Source organism: Zonotrichia leucophrys, chromosome 2, assembly GCF_028769735.1.
Source record: "Zonotrichia leucophrys gambelii isolate GWCS_2022_RI chromosome 2, RI_Zleu_2.0, whole genome shotgun sequence".
NCBI lineage: Eukaryota > Metazoa > Chordata > Aves > Passeriformes > Passerellidae > Zonotrichia > Zonotrichia leucophrys.
The window spans coordinates 45055255-45078262 of record NC_088171.1 but is presented as its reverse complement, the minus strand read 5'-3'; the positions used below and the strand labels follow the sequence as shown (position 1 = coordinate 45078262).

The following is a 23008-nucleotide window of genomic DNA, read 5'->3' as shown; positions in this document are numbered from 1 at the left end:
ATCTTTACAGCACTAACCTATGGCTACTAATCTCTGCTTTACAGATAGAACAAATTCCTGAACTTTTAAATGTTAATCTAAGAATCTTTAATAACTTAATCAAGTGGTATAGTAAATCCATATATCCAAGAGCAAGATTTACCTAAATATATATTTTAATATATGTTTTTATACTCCCTGTGTTATAAAATAAGCTTTCTCAGCAAATCTTAATTTTTTATATAAGCTTACAGCAAAAAATATTTGCATCTGTGGTTCTATGTGAGTCTGGCTGTAAAACCCTAGCACAGCTGTCAAGAAGAGCAGCTGACATAGATCAAGGATGACCCTGTACAACACAAAGTTTTACCAAAGAAATATATCAAGACAAAAGCAGCATTCACACTTCATTCAGCTTTCAGATTAAAAAAAAAAAGAGATATTTTACATGGAGTTAATAGCTGTGCAGTGAATTAACACAAGATATATAAAGGTCTTATTCCCCCAGTAAATCACAGCCATAGAGTTTACCCTACCATGGTGAATTAAACAGCTGCCTTGTCTTCAGCAAAACTTGCAAATAGTTGAGTAAAATAGATTCACTTAATCTGTAATCCTCATGAAATATGGACAGCACATATAAAACTGGGTACCTTGGGCACTGGCAAAGAGATTTTGCACACCATCCAGGCACTTAAGTATATGCTTCATTGTAAGAAATGCAGGTAAACCAAGAAATGAAACTGTTTCCCTGTGGCTTTTTCTCAAGTGTCTGGCAAAACCAGCCTTAAAGAGTTTACAAACTAAGTGAAATTAAGAAAAAAAAAAAAGGATCTTGCAGATTTGGATGTTTTATTTTGCTTAATAATATTGAGTGAATTTCAGATGCAACCAACAGAAGCTACAGGGCTTTTCAACTCAACTTTTGCAGGCAACATTAAAGATGTATCTTGGCCTCTAGCAGAACTGCAGCTTAACTGGAGAAACAAATCCTTAATGCATTAGCAAGTGGCATTCTGGTGAAGATCTCCTAGCAATACTTGTCAATTCCTGTAGGCTGGATGAGTGTGGAGCAGTACAACCTCTGAGGCAGTAAGGAGACAAAGGCCTTACTTTGCACTGATCCAGCGGCGTGTCGTCGGCCTCTTGGTAGACAACACTGAAGGATATGCTTTTGGGGTCTGATGAGAAGATCCAGCTGATTGTTAGTCCCATCTCTGTAACAGTGATGGGAATTATGCTGTAGGTGCTGGATTTGATGAACAGTTCTCTGTTGCTTTCTCCAAAATTCATGATCTCTTCTACTGTAAGGGGTAATTTCATCCTGTGAGGGAGAAACATATGATTACTTGAAGAGATTCAATCCACTTACTCAGACAAAACCACTAATCATTGATTTTTATTTTCTATTTCAGGTAGATTCCACAGTGTATTTGGGACACATCCAGAAAATGCATGAACATTCAGCCTCAGATGAAGGTAAAAACTACAAAAAAGCTGATTGATATTAAGAACCTTCACTGCTCTGGCACAAGTGGATTTTTTTCACTTATTTATCTCGTTTCAACTGAAGAAAATCAGTGCTGGAATAAAGCTTTTTAGAGTTACTACAGATAAAAAAGAAGTGCTGCCCTCTACTGTTCTTTTTAAACAAAAAAGTAAGTGACCTGGTTTATTCACCTTCCTAGTTGAATATAAAAATTTGCACAGGAAACAGGAGGGATCAGTATTACAGAGGGGACAGGTGGATGAAATGTGACAGCTCCGTTCTGAAACACTTAACACATTTTGGGTCTGTTTTTTTCAGAGCAGGACACCTGCAGAGAATTGTGCAAACACAGAGCTTGAGTTGAGGCTTAGATTAACATTTTATGCAATGGCATGTATCAACCAGAGCGGGCAAAACAGATTCTGGAAAGCCACCAATAAATAACAGATACATGCTCCAAAAGGCCATGAACTCCCTCCCTTTGGCAAAGGTCCAACTAGAGCTGCATTCTCTCATTTGCCCTTGCATCTTCTTTCAGAGACTGTTAGAACTGCACAGCCCTTTCTCTAAACTCCCTTCATGTCGACAGCAATTCCTGTAATAAAAATAGGAAATGTTTTCTCATGTGATGTGGACCTACAACTTTCCTTCTTATTTCACTGGGACTGTTGCATGGGGACTGAAGAGAGAGGACCTGGCTCATTGATGCTGCTCTGTGTGGTTGAGTTACACCCTCTCATCCTCCTCAGACCAAACTCTACCATGGAACACAAGTGAGCAGATCTTCCAGCAGCCTGCAAAGCTTGTGCTCACATAGCTGGTATCTGAGCTCAGCCTTTAGGCTTTCACCTAGAGCACTGAAATTGTTCTGCTTACATAATTTCTCCTGACTTCAACAAGCATATCTCAGCATCTTGAGCAACTTGCCAGTCTTCAGATTCATCGAAAGTTGAAGAAGTGCTGTTTCTAGAACAAGGAAAAGAAGGGAAACCATGATTCTCTGAGTAGTATGTAATCAAATACAATCTGCATGCTGATGCCTTCCCAAAATAGAAAGGTTTTGATAGTCCTGATACCAAATTCTAGGATTCTTAGTTGGCCCATTCCAGTAACAAAACTGGGCAAAACCGCAGCCCCCTTCTGCTCATCACTGCACAAACATAAAACTCTTTTCATCATTGTTTCATGAGCTAAGAGGAATATATATATATATATATATATATATATATATATATATCCAGAAAATCTTTTCTGCAATCATAACATAAATTTCTTATTGAGATGATGACAGGTTTTGAAGATTCTCTGGCAGGTTGAGGGGCAGACACAAGCAAAACAGTCTGCACTTGTCCCTCAAACAAAGCTTGCAAAAGAGTAAGTCTCCCTGGATTTAATCTGGGAGGTGTTTTACAGACATATTATCCACTTCCTTATTCTGACAATGTACACAAAACATATTCTATTGCTGTAGAATTGCTACCATGTGTCTTCTTTTCCTACAAAACATACTGCATGATTCAAACACAAATACACCAAAGATACTTTACAAGATAACAAAGCAGGATGTTTCCTCCACACCATGATGTGTCCCAGTGAGCAGTGAAGCAGAGGGGAGAACCTTCTATCCACTCCTTACCTCAAAAAAGGTGTATGCTCGGGACTAGCACTGGACTAGCCCCAGGTATGAATTACAGGGCTGGACACAGAGAGAAGGATGAGTCTGAGAGTCAGGAAACAAACACTGACAGTTTCCAAGTAAGTCAGAGCTTCTCTGACTCATTCTTGTTTTGTTTCTCTGCATTCCAGCAGTTTGAGAAAATTAAACTCTTGTTCCCAGAAAAAATTCCAAGGATTCTTATTTATAGGGAACCAGATGGTTGGTTCCTTCCAAATCCAGGGGAATCTAATAAAATGTTAATACCATATGTGCTTCTGAACCATCAAGTGCAGTAACGCCCCTAGAGAGCGTAACTGCCGTACTTGCTGTTGACCAATTCTCAAAACTAATGCACAGTTTAGCATTTTCTTTTAAATACAGTGGGATATTGCTCTACAAGCAGCATTGCTGAGAAGAGCCTGAGAAAATATCTCCTTCAGGTGGTCATGAGCATCATCTGAATATACTGTGTCAACAACATGCAATCACATACCATTTTAGTGCAGTGACATTATGGTTTGGAATCAGGACAAATTCACTGTTATGACTGCAAATTAAACTGCACCCACTGTCTACACATTTCCTGAACCGTTATCTTGATATTCCTGTTCTTTTATTTTTGCAGTCTCTTGAATAACTCTTGACTTCTTCAGTCACACCACTACTGTTAATACCCTTAAGTGACAGCTGGGATGTGCATGGGAGACTCAAAGCTGTAATTAAGTGCCAAAACCTGAGCTGTACCCAGACACAAGGAATGTAGGCGTGAAGTACTTACTAGGTGTTGGACCATAAAGGCTAGTACAAAATCTATGCAAATACTTACTGATACAAATAACTTCTTGTTAACTATCTTTATACAACCAGACAAGAAAACTGATTCTGAAAAAACCCTCAAACCAACAAACTAGAAAACTGAACTATAGCTTGTAAACCGACACATACATTTTGCTTGCACAGTGGGAAGAGCAACCAGCTTCATGCTGTGATCCATGTAAGTCTCCCATCCCACCAGTTAGCTACACAGCTTTTATTTCACAGCCTTGAATTCATGCAGAGGGAGAGAACTACACAAATACAGTCAACTACACAATTCAGAAGTGTCAAACTCTATGATTTACAACACAATGCCATTAGAGCTCTTGATTTAGTCCATTAATTTCATCTTTTATTTGGAAACCTAAAATGTAAATTAAATCACAGGACCAATATATGTTCATGTTCTTCTCTAATACATGATTTTCCTTATTCCTGCTGCAAACCAGTACATGGTCAGGTGGTTACATGGCCACCTTGCCACTTGGCTCTACCAACCCAATACATTCACCACACATCTAAGGCTAAGGGGGTGCTAAGTCTCCTGATTTGTGTATTAAACCAAAGTGCTATAATCACAAAGAAAATCCTCCTTCTTTTTATGACATCTCACTGAGTCTAACAGTCTAAACTAAGGTCTGGTAGGCTATAATATAAAAACAGTATCATGATTCAACTGGAGCATTTTTCCCCTGACAAGAGAATTTATTGTTGCATGACCCATTCATCTTTTGTGTTAGCACTAAGGATGTTCCTACAGTTTGCCAGGTCCCCAGATTATGAATATGCAGCCTCTGGTGTATCTATTTAAACAGTCTGTATTCTTTCACTTCTTCTTTTTAAAAGTAAAATGAAGTGGGACTAAAAGCAGAAAGAAGTGAAACATGGAGAAGACACTACAGCAAGAAGAGAACAGCTCTGATTCAGCAAAGCCTCTAGACACAGATTGTTGGAAGCTGGTAGAGCATTTTGAAGAATTATTGCTTCATGCTGGTCTTGTTCTTATGCAATTCCTCAGGCACCTGCTCTTGGTCACTGTCCCTAAGCCTTGTCCACTGTGCCTGTTCTTATACATGGATAACATTTCTTACAAATTATACTAAAAATACTGTGGCCAACATCATAAATGGCTTGGGGAGTTAAAAGTTAGAAGCCACTTTTAGAATTAAAACTTGAAAAAAGATGGTTCAAATCTAGACTCAGCAATTTTCTGTTTTCACAAACACCTGAGCTCTGACAGCAGTAGCTACATGTCAGAGGTGTTGGCTTCATGTGGCTGAGCAGTGAAATCCCAGAAGCCATCTGCCTGTCAGCAGTGCAGTGATTTCTGGAGAGAACTTCTGTCATCCAGGGGAGAGTCTTACCGAATTGTGTGAAAGGCAGAAACCTGAAACGGAGACTGGAGGCTGTACAGAGCCCCTAACAGCTGCTTAGCCCAGCAAACACATCTGAAAATGCAAAGAAACAATCAAAGGCATTATGCTGAAGTGCACCAATGATTCCCTGGGCCTGCTGTTATCTAGCAGGTCAAACCCACCCCAGGCACTCTAACTTAGTTATTAGCCTTCCTCTCCAACCCAACAGAGAGCAGTAAAAATAGAAAGACGACAGCAAGGGATCAGAAGAAAGGATACCACAGAGAGCCCTTGACATGGGCAAGAAAAGAGGAATGATTTGGGATGGAGCAAGGGGGATGCAGAGCTCACTGAGTTTTTAACAGGGTGCAAGACAGTGTCTTTCATGAAGGTGTATGGGTGGGAAAGGGATGGAAGTGTTAAGGGCAAACCCTGGCACATGTTGAGATGGGAAAGCATCACACAGACAATTGTAAAACTACACAGAAAAAGATGGATGGACATGAAGATCCATCACTGTCTGCAATGGGTGAGATGCTTACTGCTATAAATGAAATCCCAGCTATTTCTCGAAAAAGTATCTATGACTTAGCTATGCCACATTCTGTATGAAACAAAGAAAAACAACCAACAAACAATACAAAAGGACTCCCCAGCCTTAAAACTGGACACACTCTATCTTCAAGACAAGAAACTATACAGAGAAAGCAAGCTAGGAAAACAATCATGACAAAGGAATCTTTCTGTGCTCTGAGTGACAACACACAAAATATTTTTTATTTCTTAATTGGTTTGGTTTTGTTTTGTTTTGCTTTTTATTGTGATAGGAAAGATGTTTGGCAAAGGCCATGAGATGAAGATAGCTTTCAAACACTGCATTTGCAAAATGTTCAGAACAAGCAATTAGGGATTACCAGGGTGCTTTCAAGTCCCCTTCCCAGCAGGAGGCAGCAAACAGACGACTGGAAATCAACACTAAAAATACTGACAAGCTGCTGCCGGTATAGCACAAATCCTGCAGCCTGTAGATCACCAAGGCTACAGCTACCTCTGTGGGTAACACTAGTTAAGATATCTTTGAAGTTTCTTTTCACACAGTTCTTTAGAGGCTGTTAAGGGAAACTGAGGCAGAATTATAAGAGAGATATAGCAAAAGCAGTTTCTGGCCGGAGTTTACACCAGTATCCACCAGGAGCCCCATGTCCTTTCAGCAGAGCTCCTGCCCAACCCTCCCTGTCCAGCCTGTAGCTCCACAGAGGCTGCTCCAGCCCAGAGCCTGCAGGTTCCCTGCAGCCAGGGTGGTTTCTGCACCCAAGGTCCTTCACAGCTCTACAATCAAATGTTCTTCAGACTGACCCATCCAGGAGTAACAGCTACTCTCTCAGCCCACTCCCTATAGGGGATAAATTCATACAACCCAGATGTTATTACACAGTTTAGCCACTGCTGTGTCATCCTCATACCTTATTCTGCATCTCAAAATGACTGATAAAACAGGTGGTTATCACAACATATTGCTCCCCTGTTTGACAGGAACAGCTTGTGAATATTTAGCACCTTGCTCCCAGTTTGTTTCTTAGAGGCAGAGAAATTTCTATCAGATGCAATGAAGCACAAGGGAGAACTCAGTTTTTAAAAAGCATTACACAGCCTTACATTTCTTGTGTCAGTAGTGTTCTTTCAATAAATGATGCTGCAGAAGTAAGACAAATTTGGTACTGTTTTTCTTTAAATGCATTTGCAGGTACCAAACTTAAGTAGCCAGAGATACAAGCTCACTGCTCTACAAATCAGAGTCCCAGAAGCACTCCAGCTATGGTAGCACAGGCTGCTGCAAAGATCTGCCTGCATGGGCTTGTTTCTCTTAATAGAGCTTCCCTCTCTTGCAGAACCAAGGGACACTCAAACTGCTGTACTTTAGAACTCACTGGGTGAGACCTTTCAGGCAATCTTGAATCAGAAGTGAGTTCTGCTAATCTTATGCTGAGTAATATCTTGTAGTAGGATTAATCTCACAGAAACATGGTTTTTGTAGCTCAAAAGAGAGGGCATTTAGCTTTTGGGCTAAATCTTTAAAAAGCCAATAAACCTATCTTACAAAACACTTAATTTACCAGGTAAACAGCTTGCAAAGATCAGTAGTCTTAGGGCTGTTACTTTTGTGTGCTGGCAACAGCCCTGACTGCAGTTAAATTGAGTTAAGGAGAGGCTTAAGGGGTTAAGCCTCTCCCTGGAGAGCTGACAGTGCAAAACCCCATCAACCCTTGAGAGGGAGTGTGATGGAAGGGGCTGACAGAGGATTGGTCACCCCTTCCTCTGAGAGTAATACAAATGTAGTGCATTAACAAAAATCCTCCATGTTTCAGTAAGTCACTTGAAATGGGGAAAGGAAGAAATGCTGCCATGTGATGTGACTGATGTGTGAAGAACAAGATGAGGCTTAACTGAAACACAGGTTCTGAAGTACTCGTTGAGACTCAAACCCTGCCTTTTGGGAGAGGTCCAACCCAAGTCAAACAACTCTGATGCTCAGAGTCTGCAACCTGAGCCTAAATGGTAAATTTAGCAAAACAAATTTTATTTCTCTCATGGGTTTCCCCAGAAACCTCAATCCAAGCACTAAATCATGGATGTATTAGAAAGCTTAATCCTTGTACTGTTTTCAGAAGCCTCTTTGTAATTGTCCTTTGAGTATGCTTTTGAATTCCCATCAGTATAAATCTGGTAACAGATGATATGTTCAAATCCACCAGCTGTTGTGCTTGGGTCTTGACTGTCAAGACAATCCTCTTCAGCAAATAAATAGATTTGCTTTTGTCTGTCATGGATGCTTTACTACAACTCTTATCTGTTAGCACTTAGGATTTTGTCTGTCTCCTGGATGCATTAGGATTTAATTATTTGCTGAGTAAAAAATCCCAATATATCTCCTTCCAGGCTGCCTTCAAAAAGAAGGCAACATGGTAACTACAGATACTGCTAACTTTTATTATAACTTCTCCATCACTGACCCCTATAAAAACAGAAATAAGAATTTTCATATTAGTAAGAGTCTTCCTGCCAAATATGTATTTTGTTGTTTTCATCCTTGGCCTACCAGGAAATGCACCGGTCTTTGTCATACTAAGTTTCTACATGAAACTGAAGACACTGACAGAAACTGACAGTACTTTTGCTGAACCTGGCTATAGCTGACCGCATTTTGCTTTGGATGCAGCCACTCTGGGCATACTCTGCTGCTCAAGAGTGAATTTCAGGCACTGTGGCATGCCATGGGGCTTGTATACACTTCAATGTTAACTCTAATGTCTATCACCTTTGACCAGCTTATTGCTGTTACTTTTGCCACCAAAGCACATGTATCAAACCAAACAAATGATATGGGGCAAATTAATCTCTGTCTTGATCTCACAAGCATTTGCTGCACCACACTTTGTTTTTTGGGAAGTGTTAATTTTGATAAGGCAATATGTCAGGAAGAATACCCAAACTATCACACAGAACTGGTTCTTGAAGTGATCCAAGTGACTCTTGCTTGTTTTATTCCCATGCTAGCCATGATCATCTGCTACTCACTAATTATTAAAACCTTACTGTGTGCTAGAAGTCTTCAAAAGAACAAATGTAAAAAAAATATTTTTTGTACTTGTCCTCTTTATTTTTACCCAGATACCCTATACTTTTTTCAGATTGATAAAAATCACAGACCGCAGCTTTAAATTGAACAGCAGCTTTGAATATGCAATTACCATAACAAAAGCTCTTGCTTATTTTTATGCCTGTCTTAACCCTCTATTTCTTCAAGGGAATGAAAATCAGGAAGTACTAACACAAAGTTATTAAAAAATCAAGATGTGCCAAATGGAAAGTTACAGCTCAACAGTGGCAAACCACCGAAGAGGAAGATTCTAAATCTTTTACTGCTTCATTTAGTGCAGATGCCACAAACATGTACCCACTATAAAACTGCCTAGAAAATCTGGCAACTCTTTTTCAGCTTCTTTTATTCTGTTTGCTTTGTTTGCAAATACTGATGTAGGGAGTCTGAGTGAAAGAGGAAATACCATTAGTAAAAACACTGTGATCAGCTTAGAACCAACCTATTTTCATCATGATACTTCATTGCTTCCTGCTTTTTTAGTCCAAGCTGGTAACTGAGTTAACAGTGCAGAAGATCTTCAAAAAGTATAAAAACCAATGAGATAAAATTCCACTTTTCATAAAGGTAATTTAAATTTCCTGACTCCCAAACCTCTGGCCTGCTGGTTTTCTATGAATGGTGTTTATTTTATTGAAAGCTTTTATGAGTTGTTTCAAATATATTACATATTTTATGTAATATCTTCAGCCCATTCATTTAATGAGAATTCCTGAATTTTAAAAATATATGTTTCAATCTTCATGCTGGGTTTCATGTGTGGTTGGGTTTTTTTGGATGTTTTGGGTTTTTTTTTCCATCTAGGACAAGGTCTGTACACAAAATCCTTTAACATTCATCTAAAATTTCTGTAACAAAGCAACATTTTCATCTGCCTTTCACCTGCTATCAGGTTCACAGTCTGAATGTCCCATACACATCTTTGTATCTTAATCTGATAACAGAGCTCATGTTGCCAGATTACCAGGGCCTTTGTAAACAGCAGGAATATCATCACACACACATGGGCTCCAACACTGAGCAGTGTTTCTGTAGATGCAAACTCTCACACTCTGATTCCCCACACATTCTTTGCATCATGACATCTTTCCAGTCTGTTTTTCCTGGCACCTTAGTTCCCTTGTCATGAACCTGCAGATTTCTTGGTTGTTTTCCAACCTTGTTCCACCAGTTCTCCCTTTCCACCTCTGATATTTTCACTTCCAAGTTGGAGGGAAAAAGATGTGCAGGGGGAAGAAAAGTGTGCAAAAGCTCTTGCACAAAGTAGTAGAGTAGGTGTGGAGACTGGAACAGGGAAAAGAAAGAAGGGATGTTGCAGAGGAGCAAAGGGAGGACTTTATACAGCTGTGGGCTGCTTGCAATTAAGGCAGGGTTGGGTCTGGCCCAAAGGGTCAAAGTCCTCCTTTGAAATACCAATTTTAACTGCTTCAAACCATTCTTGCAAAAACCACACTGCCTGGATGTTCCTTTACTCCCCATTAATACCTAGGCCTTCCTATCAGAGCACTGTAGCTCAGAGGTACCTGACCCTTTTTGGCAGCAATGTGCCCATCTCACCCCTTTTCCCTTTAGGAAACAGCTCCTTAGGCAATCCTTTCCTTACTACACAATCTCTTGTTTCTCCCAAGTGAAATATCCTTAAAAACAAAGCTATGAAGCAATGTGGTGTGACTGCATGTGTAAAGGTGCCATCTCAGCACACAGCTGCAATGCAGGCTTTGCCAGCATAGGGTGGCAAGAGGTGCTGCTGTCCCCTCTCCCTCCTGGCTGGTTCTGCGTGGGGCAGGGCACTCTTCAGAGCACATTCACTTCCCCCTTTCGGCCACACCGCACCCTGCCCGGCCACGTGAGCTGAAATTAGGCCAGCCAAGAGTGTTATGAGTCATCAAGAAAAAAACAATCCAAACCAAAGCAACCACTGTGCACACAGGCTGATATGTTCTTTCTACCACTACCAAGGTGTGAATAAACTCTTTGTTCCTGTACCAGGCTAGTGGCAACTTTGGGGTTTTTTTCAGTCTTCTGCTGTCTGTGATCTTGATTTTGCTGCTGCAACATTTACTACATGCATGTTATGCCTACAAAACATAAAAATGGAAACACAGTGCACTGGTTTATCCTGGGGCCCTTTGTTTTAGAACACAATTTGCATATGTGAATGCTTTAGAAATAAGAGTTCAAAAATACAACACTTCAAAAGAAAACCCATGAGCCTTGAAGTAGCAAGATGTATCACAATTGCACAATTAATCTCAGCTCCTCACATTCAAGATTTTGATCAGGTTGGTCCAAACACAAATAACAAACCTGAAAGGCTGAAGTAACTGCTGCTTAATCCTAACCTTTAGGAAATAGCTACTTCAAGGTCAGTCAGAGTTATGTTGGTACAGTCATCTCTCTTATTCTGCCACACACCTCTGCAGCTGATGACTAAGGTGAGTTTTAATTGATTCTCAACTGACCTATACCAATAAAGGCACACTGTCAAGATTTGCTGTTATGAAATAATTTTGTTGTAATTGTGTCATGTCACTTCAAGGAAAGAACAACAGTGGCAGGGCTAAGACACCAAGTGAAAAATAGAGTAAATGTACAGTAGGCACCAAAAGGGAGACAAACAGGAACAGGAATGTCCTTTAAGATAAGTCACTGCTTTGCGGACCAGCTTGCATTTTCAGTCCAGCAAGGACTCACACCTAGTATTCTAGGTATGGTCAGTGTGAGAATCTCTGCTGTCAGCCAGAGAGAGATCCTAAGAAACTTTGTCAACAGAGCATGTCAATTGCAGATCTTCTACTTGGACAGAAAGCCTCCCTTCTCTTCCCTCTCCTGGCTGCTCATCTCCTTCATTTTTAAAGCTCCACCAACTGGTTCAAATCTCTGGCAAAACCAAAATAGCTTGGATTATTTTCAGCAGATCTCAATAAAGAAGTTTAGCCTGAAAACTGACTTATTTGTATGCCTTCCTCAGACCTGCATCTAGCAACAACAATCTTGGATCCTTTGTGTGTTCCCCAGACACTATATCTAAGCAAATTCTACTCCAAATATTCAATTTAATGCAAAGAGAACATTATTGGAATGCCAGTGGAGACTATGTGAAGTTTCCACCTAGAAATCAGGTCACATTTAGCTGGATTCTTTAGAAAGAGAAAAAAATAAAGATGATAAGTCTACATGAAGTTCAAGGTGGTCAGCCCAGTACAGCCAACAATTCTGCAGCAATCAAACCAGTAGCTCAGAAAGTCACTAAACTGCAGGCCCTTGAACTGTGGGAGAAAACACAGTGGAAAATTTTCAGTGCATATCTCAAGGGCTGCTGTCAAAGACAGGACAGAGGGTCAGCAGACAATACAGTGGCTCTGGCACATTTACTCACAAACAACCCAAGTATCTCATGCTGCACTTCCTGCTCCTTCCTGTGCTAAGTGACACTCAAGCTCTGGGTACACCTGTACTCCTCACCACAGAAACAAGTGAGAAGACCTGTGTGCTGTCACAGTCAGCACTGTGCCCTGCTGTTTTTCTTTAACATGCACCACCAGCACCACACCATCATCTGACTCATGTATCAGTTTCTAGATCTCTCCCATAACACAAACCCACAATCAACAAGTCATCTGCAATGCAAGAAGGCCATTCTCCTCTCCACTGCTCAGCCTAGTGAGCCTGAGCCTTCCAAACATTACAGGTGTCATGGGAAAGGGCAGGTGTCATTTGTGTTCTCTGCAAAGAATGCCTCAGGTTCAAAGTACAGCCACAGCAGGACTCACCCACCTGCTCATGAAACTGCTAACAAAAAGCAACAGAGGATAAAGCACTATTTCCTGGCTCTCCTGCTTATAATCTGACAACAAGGGAAGCTGGACAACCTCTAAAAGTTTACATAGTGCAAGTAAGTTGTTCCATGGGTGCTCTTCAAGAATAGTAGCCTCTTGTTAGTGACAATCCTTCCTTCCTGCCTGAATACTTTGTCAGACAAGATGAATTCAGACCAATCTCAAATTAAAACAAATGGTGACCCACACTTATTTCTCTTTTCCTGGTTGTTTTCTCCAGAGCTAACTCACCTGTAACATACCTCCTGCAGATAGCATGAATTAAAAGAAGCAGTACACTTCACTTTTTTCTTCACAAAACAAACAAAAATTCCCCACCAAAAGCTGTCCTTTTGCAAAACACTAAATTCACAAGAGCACTGTGAAGCTCAGTTCATTCCAGCACATGATAAGCAGGAATACACTGTCAGTGTTAACTGTCTACAAAGTAGGAAGAACACATTTAAAGTAGTTACCAAGAAACAAATATGTAGAATTTTGAAAAGTCTTTTTACCAAATAAACAAGTCTGAACTGTTTGTCTTCAACCCAAACTGCAAGTCATTGTGGTTTATACCGGAAATGTGTCTGATGGGTGTAAAAGAGTCTAGGTCTGCTTTCTCAGCAGCAGACTATTTACTCTGTGACTATTTTCACTTCAGCATTTATATTTATCCTGTCTATTTTTCTGCTTAGAAGCAAAGCAAGTACACAATTTAGGTGAAATTTCTCTTTTTGTTTTTTTTCTTCTCAAAAGACATTATATTTTAAAGAACAGAATTTTTGTAAAACATTTGAAAATATCTGAACCATAGTAAAACAATATTTTGCCTAAACTGTACAAATTAGACATAATAAATAAATAAAGATACAAATTAAACTATAATACTACATTGTCATTTGCAAACCAAGTATTTGGACATTCAGATGGCCTTAAATCCTTTTCATTGGTATTTAGGTTGAATTATATATTAAAAAATTACTGAAATCTGCACTCACTCCCATTTTCTTCAAAAAGAAAAGAACAAACTTGTGCCAGATGTAGCTACACAATTGTTCTTTTCTGTAAGCCGTCAACTCTAAGGTAGTAAGGAAGTCTACAGACACAGAGAGCCTGAATGCAGACTCTAATGGTGACAGCTGGCCTGATGACAGCACAGAGCTGGGACTACTCCCCTGTGTTGTGGTGAAGCAGGTGGAGAGAGAGCATGGAGTGGTTTAGATTTACTAGACTGAATGCTGGCTGTGCAAATAGACCAAAATGATCTTGTGTTGCTCTACTGAACACATGGCTTGGGAGCAGAGATCTTCACTTTACACTAAGTGGGTTGACTACTCTCACTGAATGGGTGAAAAAGAAGAACATTCTAAACAAATCCCAAAGAGTCCCCTCTTTGAGAAGCAGTGTTTACTCACAGATCTGTCACACTTTGATCCAGAGAGTCTCTTTCTATCTGACTTTCATTGTGGAGAGAGTCTGATTCCTGTACTTGGCACAGCTCCTCATCAGTGATTATATCAAAAGCTGCATCATCTGGTGGTTTAGAGGCTTCACTTGCAACTGTGTCGAAAAAAACATGAGAAGAAACATGAACACTCTTAGCTGGTTGTCTGGAAAACAAACGAGCAAAACCCTTAAGGGGCAAGCCTGGGCCATTCCTCTTCATTTACAGAAGCATTAGATAACTATTAGAATTAATGGAAAATCTTGGTCTGACTGACACTCATTTCATACATTAATGTTTCTCTCAATATCAATTAAATTCAAAGACAGGGTCAGTCCCACCCTGAAAACTCTCCATGACCTCCTGCAGGTCATTGGAGCAGGAGGTGACCATGTGGTTTCCTGTAGACTGTCAAAGAACAGCACTTATTTCTCCACAGCATGCAAACAATAAACTAACCAAATGCTCTCTCAGATGGTGACACAGGCGATTCCAATGAAGCTGGTGATCCTTCCTGGTTGGCACTGGATCCAGAGTCATCTGTACTGTCCACAATGACTCTAGGCTTATTAAAGCAAGCTCTGCAGCAACGCTCCTTTTTTCCACCAAGCTTTGTTACCATGTAGTTGTTGCAGCAGTAGTAGCAGAAAATGCGGCCACACATTCTAGAAATTATTCAAAACCAGGTGTTAGAAAAATACCACACACAGCCAGAACATATCTCCATGACAGAGGTTGGGGCTCTCTCATAATGGTCTTTTCTGCAAAAGCATGAAAGCTACACCCATTGGCAGAACTCATAACAGACCATACTCCTTCCTGAAGTGAAGCAAGTCTTCTTGACAAGCACAGGATAGAAATTCACATTCACACTTTGCTACCTTAATAAACAGGTAAAACAGAAAAAACTAAAAATACAAAAAGTAAATATAAAAATATAAAACAATCAAATGTTCACAAATATACAATGCAAACAAATTATATTTATATTAAGTATGTAAGAAGAAAATTAACTTAATACTACACAGGTCAAATCTCACAGACAGGTAGAACAAAACTTGATTTGATTATAAGGACTTTAAAAACACATCTGTATGTCTCTGCTTCATAATGACCCTCTTCCCTTCAGAAAGGAAAAAAATCCATTATTGGACACATATGTATACATTCATTCTTCCTGCCCTCTCCAGTTTGACGTTTCGCAGTATTAAACTTGTCAACTACTTTTTAATGTTGAGATTTTTATGAATTAAAGCACCCAACAGGGATGACTGCTACTCAGGAAATTTTAATGGTTTTGTTTTTCTTAATCATTTAAATCATTACTGGGTGAAGACACAAGCAGCTTTCAGAGACCTTTGCAGAAATGAGTAATTTGGAAGCTGTTACTCAAAATGACTTCACCATTCACTAATTCCTATGGAATGTTGTTTACATTCACATGAAATAGACACAGTTCTAGTGCTTCCTTCTTTCCTTACATGACTAATCAGGTCATGAGGCTAAGGAACAGTAAAGAACCAAACCAAACATATCACTAGGACCCTGAAATGTATCTATTTAAATACTTTTTAATAAATCTAGATTGGATAACTAACACTAACTGTAGGGGAAATAATTTAATATCCACTTATAAAAAAAAAAAAAGACTACTTTGCAATAGTGGATTAGCTCTGAACAAACCTAGTGTAAGTAAACAAATTTGTAATTGTACAGCATGTTGAAACATGCTCTGGAATACTTCCATCACAGTAGCAAAGCCATCCTAGTGAATATTGTGTAGAGAAGAACAGAGCAGGGCACAGTCCTTCAAAGAAACACATTATACAGTGTTTGATTATCTTTGTTTCCAGAAATGAGAAACTAACAGACTCCCCAAGTCAGAGCTGCATCCAGATCTTTGTCTTAATACATGTCAAGGGATCTTTCCAATAATGTCTTATCCCCTCACAAACACATGTGTTCTTTCAGCCTCTACAATGTCATGTATCAACAATTTTGATCACTGAACTGTGAATATCAAGAAATATTTCCTCCACACAGACAACCGTACTGAGTTTTACTTTGGAACAGCACAACACAGTTCAACAACTGACCTGCAGTGGTGTCGGCGCACCATCCACGAGAACTCTCTCTGGCAGTCCAGACAGTGATTGACTTCTGTGTCCCCCTGCCACTTCTGCTCTGCACTAAGCTTCTGCTGGAACTCCAGAGCATCAGACTTTTGCCACAAAGCATCCTTATCTCTGCAGTGACACAGTTAAAAGAAAGAAAAACACATAGAAGTTGTCACAGGGTTGGTTTATTGCTAACCAACCTCAACTGGAATGCTGGTGAAAGCTTCACAGTAAAAATTCCTTTGCTCCTAAAATTCTGAGAAGCTTTCAGACATAAAGATAGATCAAAAAACCTACTGAAGCTTCTGCAAAGATAGGAAGAAGAGCACTTTCCATGCAGAGAACTACATATTATTTCAAAACAGATAGGAAATTAAGGAGATATTACTGAGTGTTACATTTTTTGACTATATAATGGAAATGCAAAATTTCAACTGCTAATGATTTTGGCCTTCACTTGTATATTCAATTTGGGAATATAAGCCTGGATGACCTAAGCAGAATCCCTGAACATCCTAAGCAAGGATTTTCATTTCTGCTTGCTGTTCATTTTGATGCCAACCTGATAAGCTCTATCAAACGTTCTTCAAGGAACTGCTTTGTTCTTGTCAGGTCATCCAGCTCAGCAAATAACTTCTGGTCACTACTATCTTTATCTGCTGCCACCTTGCTGAGCTTCTCAGTGTAATCCAGGATCTTCTCTTTTGCTTCATCAGCTTCTTTTTGGATCCTGATCAAATACAAAGGCAATTATTAATCATTTTTAGCTCATGTAAATTCAAGTCTTCCCTGTGGAAGGAAGGGCTCTTCCACCCTGATAAATTGGTAGTTTCAGTGAAATTTTTCTCAGTGTGCATATTTTTTAGAGCTAGGCAGAATCCCCCCAGTTTTCTGCATCACTGAAAATGCACATAGATCCATTATCTAGTGAACACAGCCAGCAACCAGCAATTTCTTGGATGCCCTGCTTATAGTAAAGCTTCTGATGGCATCAACTAGAGATAATACATATGATATCAGCACAAATGTATAAAAATACATAGGCTTTGGTTAACCTGTTAGACTCTGTGTGAGCCCACACACCCATGAAGATCTATTTCTGACTGCCAGATTATCCACACCACATAGGCCCACATTACAGACTTTGAAAACACATCCTGAGTTAGATTATTAAAGCCGATAAGAAACCTGACAAAGACAGGATGTGGTCCCATTCAGATAATTCTTACTGATTCCCTGAAACTTCGCAAAGAGGAGAGACAAAAGAAACTGTCCAAAAGTACAAATTTTGCATTTCTTTCAAAGAACTCCAGCATTAATTTTGTGCTTAACCTGTAAGATAAAAAGAGGTTATAAAAATGTCTCTCATTAATTTATATCAGCTAAATTAACAATACAGTAAAAACTAAGCCGTGCATCACGTGTGCTGTATAATTTGCATGTTTCTTATGTGTAGTGTCAATCTGATATTCCCTGCCAGTGCCCATGAGCTCTTTGTTCTATATAAACCCTGTGACATATGGTACTTCATAAACCATGGTGATTTTCAACATGTTTTGATTATTGTCCTCTTGCTTGGCCTACAAATGAATAGCTTCTGTAAAGAATCCAAACTCTCACCTTTCCAAGAGTTCTCTAAGAGAAGTCACTTCCTCTTCCTTCTGCAGCCGAGCAGATTCTGATTCTGACAGTTGCTCTCTAGCTTCATCCAACTTTCTACACAAACTCGTGTTTGCAGCCTAGTAAAATGAATTACAGTATTTCCTTACATACAAAAACAACATTTTACATAGGACAATTACCAAGATAGCTAACAATGTTTTAAAAGAATCAGTTACAGCCAAATGACCAATTAAGATATTATTGTATAAGCAGGCAGTAATTAGTTGTGTACTAGTGACTGATTACTTCTGTCACACTGAATAAGGGATATACACTAAAGTGACACAGTGTTAAGCCTGTAATTCTTGTTAGTCTATGTCAGTTGAAGTTTTGTCTCCTTATTAAGAAAAATCTCTCAAAAATACACCCTGAAAGCTTTTTCACCACCTAAAAGCTTCAAAAGAAAAAAATTAAATAGGAGGAAAATGTTGTTTATTAAAGGCCATATTGAATATGAAGGACAATCGAAAACAACCCAACTTCTTTCACAGCTAGACTCCCCAGAGAAGTCTGCCCAATTTGGAGTCCTCAGGGCACATAGCTAATTGCATCTAAAGGTATGTATTTCTCCTAGCAGGCAAGGCCACATCCAGTAATCTTAAATTTCTTCTTTCTGGATTCCTTACAACTCAGTATGACCCTTCTAACCCAACCACTTGATAAACTTATTGCAAAAATTCTGTTTTTTTTCTGGCTGGGTCATTTTGGGTCATTTCTCAGCTACATTAATTTTCTAATTCAGCGCCTTTTGCAGCCTGCAAATAGATGGATCTACACATGTGGCTGTATGGGAATGCAGGGCCGAAGAAAAACACATCTCAAACCCACACCCCCACTTAGGAAGAGAACACACAGCCAGGTCTTACATAAAACCTGACCAGCTTTCAAGGCAGGACAAATCCTAAGTGATATCATGCTTTTCATAATCTCTGCTTCAGTGGCTGTCAGCTGCCCAGTATTTTGTTTGCAGCACCTGTATTTATACAGGGCCGTTCTCAGACTCACAGCCAGTCATCAGAAATGCTGCTCACCTTCCCAGCTGTAACACTAATGCCTGCTGACACAAACACCTCTGGTTTTAATTCAGATCAAGCACCTACTTGTAGCTCTGTAATCTCTTCCTCCGCTGCATGCTGTTGTCGCTTTTGCTCCTCAAGTTGCTCTCTTACTTTCCCACACTCCTCACTGACAGCCTGGCAGAGAGATTGAGGCAGTAGTTAATAATCCTCCAGCGGCCACCCCTTCACCTACAAAATTCCCAGCTGTGAATTATGAGTGCTTTACTGCCATGCATGGGATAAATGCAGCGCCACTGGCTCATGAAAGACAGCTAAAAGACACTCTCAGAATCAAGCAAACTCACTTTGTTGTGGCACATTGACTGTGTTTTACTGTTACTTTGCATTGGCTGTTGCAAATCTCAACAAAAAGAAGGTCAAACCCATGCAGTGGCATAAGCCTCTGATCAACCACCAGTCTTAGACAATTTAGAATGGCAAAGCAAACACAATGAAATCTTCAGCCTTTAGGTGTGTGGTTTCATATACACAGGGCTGACTCATGCTGTTTTGGAAGCAACACTTGATCTTCCCAGCTGCTACCTTGAGCAGCTGAAAGCAAAAATACATGAGGGAATTAAACACAAAAGCAACTGGTCTCAGTGTCTAAGTTTCCTTTCATCAAAATCAGTTCTTAGAAGAAGTAGCGTTATAGGTGTGAGGAACAGATCTTGAAATGTTCCTACCAAAAAAGGAAACAACCACAGCTGTGACCAGAGGGACAGAAGATGCCACCTTCACCACCACTGTAAGAAATCATCACCCTTTTGCTTTAGATAGGCTTAGGTCATGAGCACAGAGATATTTTCAGATTCCCAGGCTAAGGCAGGTTGCAGTTAGTCTCAGAGCCTGACCCACACAAACCTCAGGATTTCATGCAGTAATTGCTGTAGCAGATGGCAAAGCAGCTCCCTCAGCTATAATAATTACATTAATTTACCTTGAATTTTGTCTGATAATTTAGAATCTCTGTGCTCATTTGAAATTTTATTGCAGACAGCTCTTCTTGGCTGGTCTCTTGGAAACTCTGTGCCTGTTTCTTTATTGTCTCCAGCTGCAACTGCAGACTTGGGACAGCTGCGGCACACATTTGAGCCTCCTCTAATTTCTCTTGCAGGCTCTTGTTCTCCTCTCTGAGATTAGAGACGTCAAGCTTCAGCTTCTCCTGTTGCTCTGCTGCCTGTTCTTCCAGTTCTTTGAACCTTTCCGTGGCCTGGGCCAACTGCTCTTCTGCATCCACTTTTTCAGAGGTCAAGGCACAAATCTGAATGCCAAGTTCAGCCATATCAGTGTTGGTCCTGTGGAGGAGATCTTTATTTTCTTCATTTTCCACTCTAGCATTTTCCAAATACCGCTTAACCTTAGACAGCTCTTCCTTTAGGTTCATCAAATTACTTTCCAGCTCAGCTTTTTGATGGGCTGTTCTCTCCTGCTCTTTTTTCAGCTTTTCTTCCCTTTCTTTACATTCCACCAGTTCTTGCACATGATTTCTGTTGAGAGACTCACTCTGCTCCTTCAGCTGCTGGACAAGCGTCTTCTGCTCGCTCAAGACAGTCTCAGTGACTGCCAGCTCACCTCTCATCCTCTCTTTCTCATCAGTGGCCTGCTGAAGCTTGACTCGCAGATCCAGGACTTCTGCCTGCAGCCTGGACACTTCACCTCTGTTGACCTCCAGCTGCTCTTCACTCATGGTCAGTCTGAAGGCCAACTCTTTTGCTTCCTTCTCCAGGGACGCTGCCTGCTGTAGTTGCTGTTTTTCCACTGATTCCTTTTCTGATGTGAGAGATTCTATAAGTTTTGTCTGATGAAGGCATGTCTTTTCAACACTGAGCTTTTCTGTCTCAAGAGTCTCTGCTTTCTTCTTGTGTCTTTCAGCTTCTGCTCTTAGCTGCTGACATTGGCTCTCCATGCCCTGCAGTTCTACTTCCTTCTGTGTGAGCTGCAACTGGAGACACTCTTCTCTTTCCTTCAAGGTGTCCAAGCTTTTTTCCATTTGTAAACTATGCTGTTTGGCACTCTTCAGCTGTGCTTCAAGTGAAGCATAAGACTCCTTGGAGGTCTCTTCTCTTTGCTTTAGTTCTTCATATTCTGAGTGCAGAGCCTCCAGCCTCTCCTCTAGAATTTGGCTTTGCCTCCTGGCATTCTGCAAGTCTTCATCCAGCTGTTTGTTCTCACTCCGGAGCTTCTTCTCTTTTTCATCAACAGACACCAGAGCATCATCTATCTCACTCTGAAGTTGTTTCTCAGAGGCTCTCAACTTGGCTACATCGGCTTCTAGGGAAGCTTTAGAAGCTTCCAGATTTTTCAGCTTCTCTTCCATCTTCTTCTTAGACTGCTGCAAATTTTCATTCTCTGCTTTCAGTTTCCTGCTCTCCTCATCCAGTTCACTCACTGCAGAGTTTTGCTGCTCCATCTGCTCCTCCAGCTCCTTGACTTTCTGCCTGAGATGCTCCTTCTCAGACATGAGTTTCTGGTTTTGCTCCTGAAGGCTACACACAGTCTGACTCACCTTTGTTAAGCGACCCTCCTGTAGTTCAAGTTGCTCTGCTTGTGACTGGACTTCCTGCTTCAGTGCTCCTTCTCTCCTACCATACTCCTCCTCAAGTTTTTCTTTTTCCTTCCTGGCTTCCTCAAGATTTTTTTCCAGTGAACCCACCTGAGCCAGCGACCCCATTACCTGGGTCTGAAGCTCAGCCATCTCCTTTCCTTTCAGAGTCAGGGTCTCCTGAAGTGCATCCTTTTCCTTTGCCATGGTCTCCAGGCTCCCAGTCAGCTTTTCACTCTCTTCTTTGGAGTTAGCAGTGAGGCTACTGTATCTGGATTCGAGTTCCTTCTGTGCCTGTTCTTTCAGCAGCAGCTCCTCCCTTGCTGCTTTCAGCTGAGATGCATGTTCAGCATTAAGTCTTTGCATATCTGCCTTTTCCTTTTCCATCTCCTGAAGCTTCTCTAACAGTGCGCGTATTTGTAGGGCAGAGTCATAGTGGGCTGTGGCTTGCTGTCCCTTTTCGTCCAAGGCAGCATCAACTTTTGCAAGGAGGTTGAGGTTCTTCTGTTCTGTGGAACTCAGCTTGGCTTTGAGCTCATCAATGCAAAGATCCTTCACAGCAATCAAAGCCCTAGAGGTCTCCAGCTCCTGATTTGAAACCTGCAATTTTGAGGCACAATCTTCCTTGCTGGTCAACAGCTGCTCCACCTTTGTTGAGTGTTCCTTCAGCTGCTCCGCTGCACTCAGTTCCAGTGACTGTAGGCACTTCTGCAGGTCATGCACAGTGCTCTGAGTGGAGTGTGAGACCTCACACTGCTTCTGTAACTCTGTGATCATCTTTGTCAGCCGGGAGTTCTCCTCACTGTAGTTATTGCTCTTCTCCTTTTCTACCTGTACTTGTTCCTTTTGAAGGCTGACAGCTGCCTGGAGCTCCTGGTTTTCCATTTCTAGCTGGTGAATACGATCTTGAAGTTCCCTCTGCCTCAGCTCAGCCTGGTCAAGTTCTAAACGCATCTCTTCGTAGCCCTCAAGGTGTTCAACATTTAGTGAGTTATTCACATCAGGGCTGGAAGGAAACTCTTGTGCCTAAATGAACAGAAGGGGAAAATGAGAAAGTTTAAGCAGCATTAAACATTCATTCAAATGGTGTGTTCAAATGAAAGCAAGTTCAGGTTCTTAATGTACAGTGACATTATGTGTTGCCTTTATAGCACTACAAGATATCAACTTGTAGGAAATGGGGCTTGTTTTCTCAAAAGATAAATGAAAATATGCCTGTCTGCAGGTAGTCTTATGAACATATTTCTTTCTTTTACAAGATTTGCATGTTAAGTTGAAGCAGCTGACAATTCCCTTTACTTTTAATTAAAATGCTTCCCTTTACTTTTAATTAAAATGCTTTTTGCTGTTTAGATTATAAGACTCATAACCATCATAAAAATTTTCTGAAACTATGTCAACAAAGGACCT

General features: G+C 40.5%; 1 protein-coding gene across 5 annotated transcripts in view; it reads right to left on the bottom strand.

Annotated features, from left to right (window-relative positions):
- The window catches only part of FYCO1 (FYVE and coiled-coil domain autophagy adaptor 1), a 45397-nt gene that overhangs the window by 4545 nt on the left and 17844 nt on the right, over nt 1–23008 (bottom strand). For 2 of the 5 annotated variants that reach the window (XM_064704805.1, XM_064704806.1), the window contains exons 8-17: nt 19994–22624; nt 19096–19188; nt 17954–18072; nt 16896–17063; nt 16313–16462; nt 14676–14881; nt 14188–14332; nt 5306–5389; nt 2345–2434; nt 1093–1303 (exon numbers count right to left, since the gene is read on the bottom strand). In XM_064704805.1, coding sequence (XP_064560875.1) covers nt 1093–1303; nt 2345–2434; nt 5306–5389; nt 14188–14332; nt 14676–14881; nt 16313–16462; nt 16896–17063; nt 17954–18072; nt 19096–19188; nt 19994–22624 — 3897 coding nt within the window. The remainder of the gene's footprint in view (nt 1–1092; nt 1304–2344; nt 2435–5305; nt 5390–14187; nt 14333–14675; nt 14882–16312; nt 16463–16895; nt 17064–17953; nt 18073–19095; nt 19189–19993; nt 22625–23008) is intronic. The other 3 variants (XM_064704807.1, XM_064704809.1, XM_064704808.1) reach the window with 3 other exon arrangements.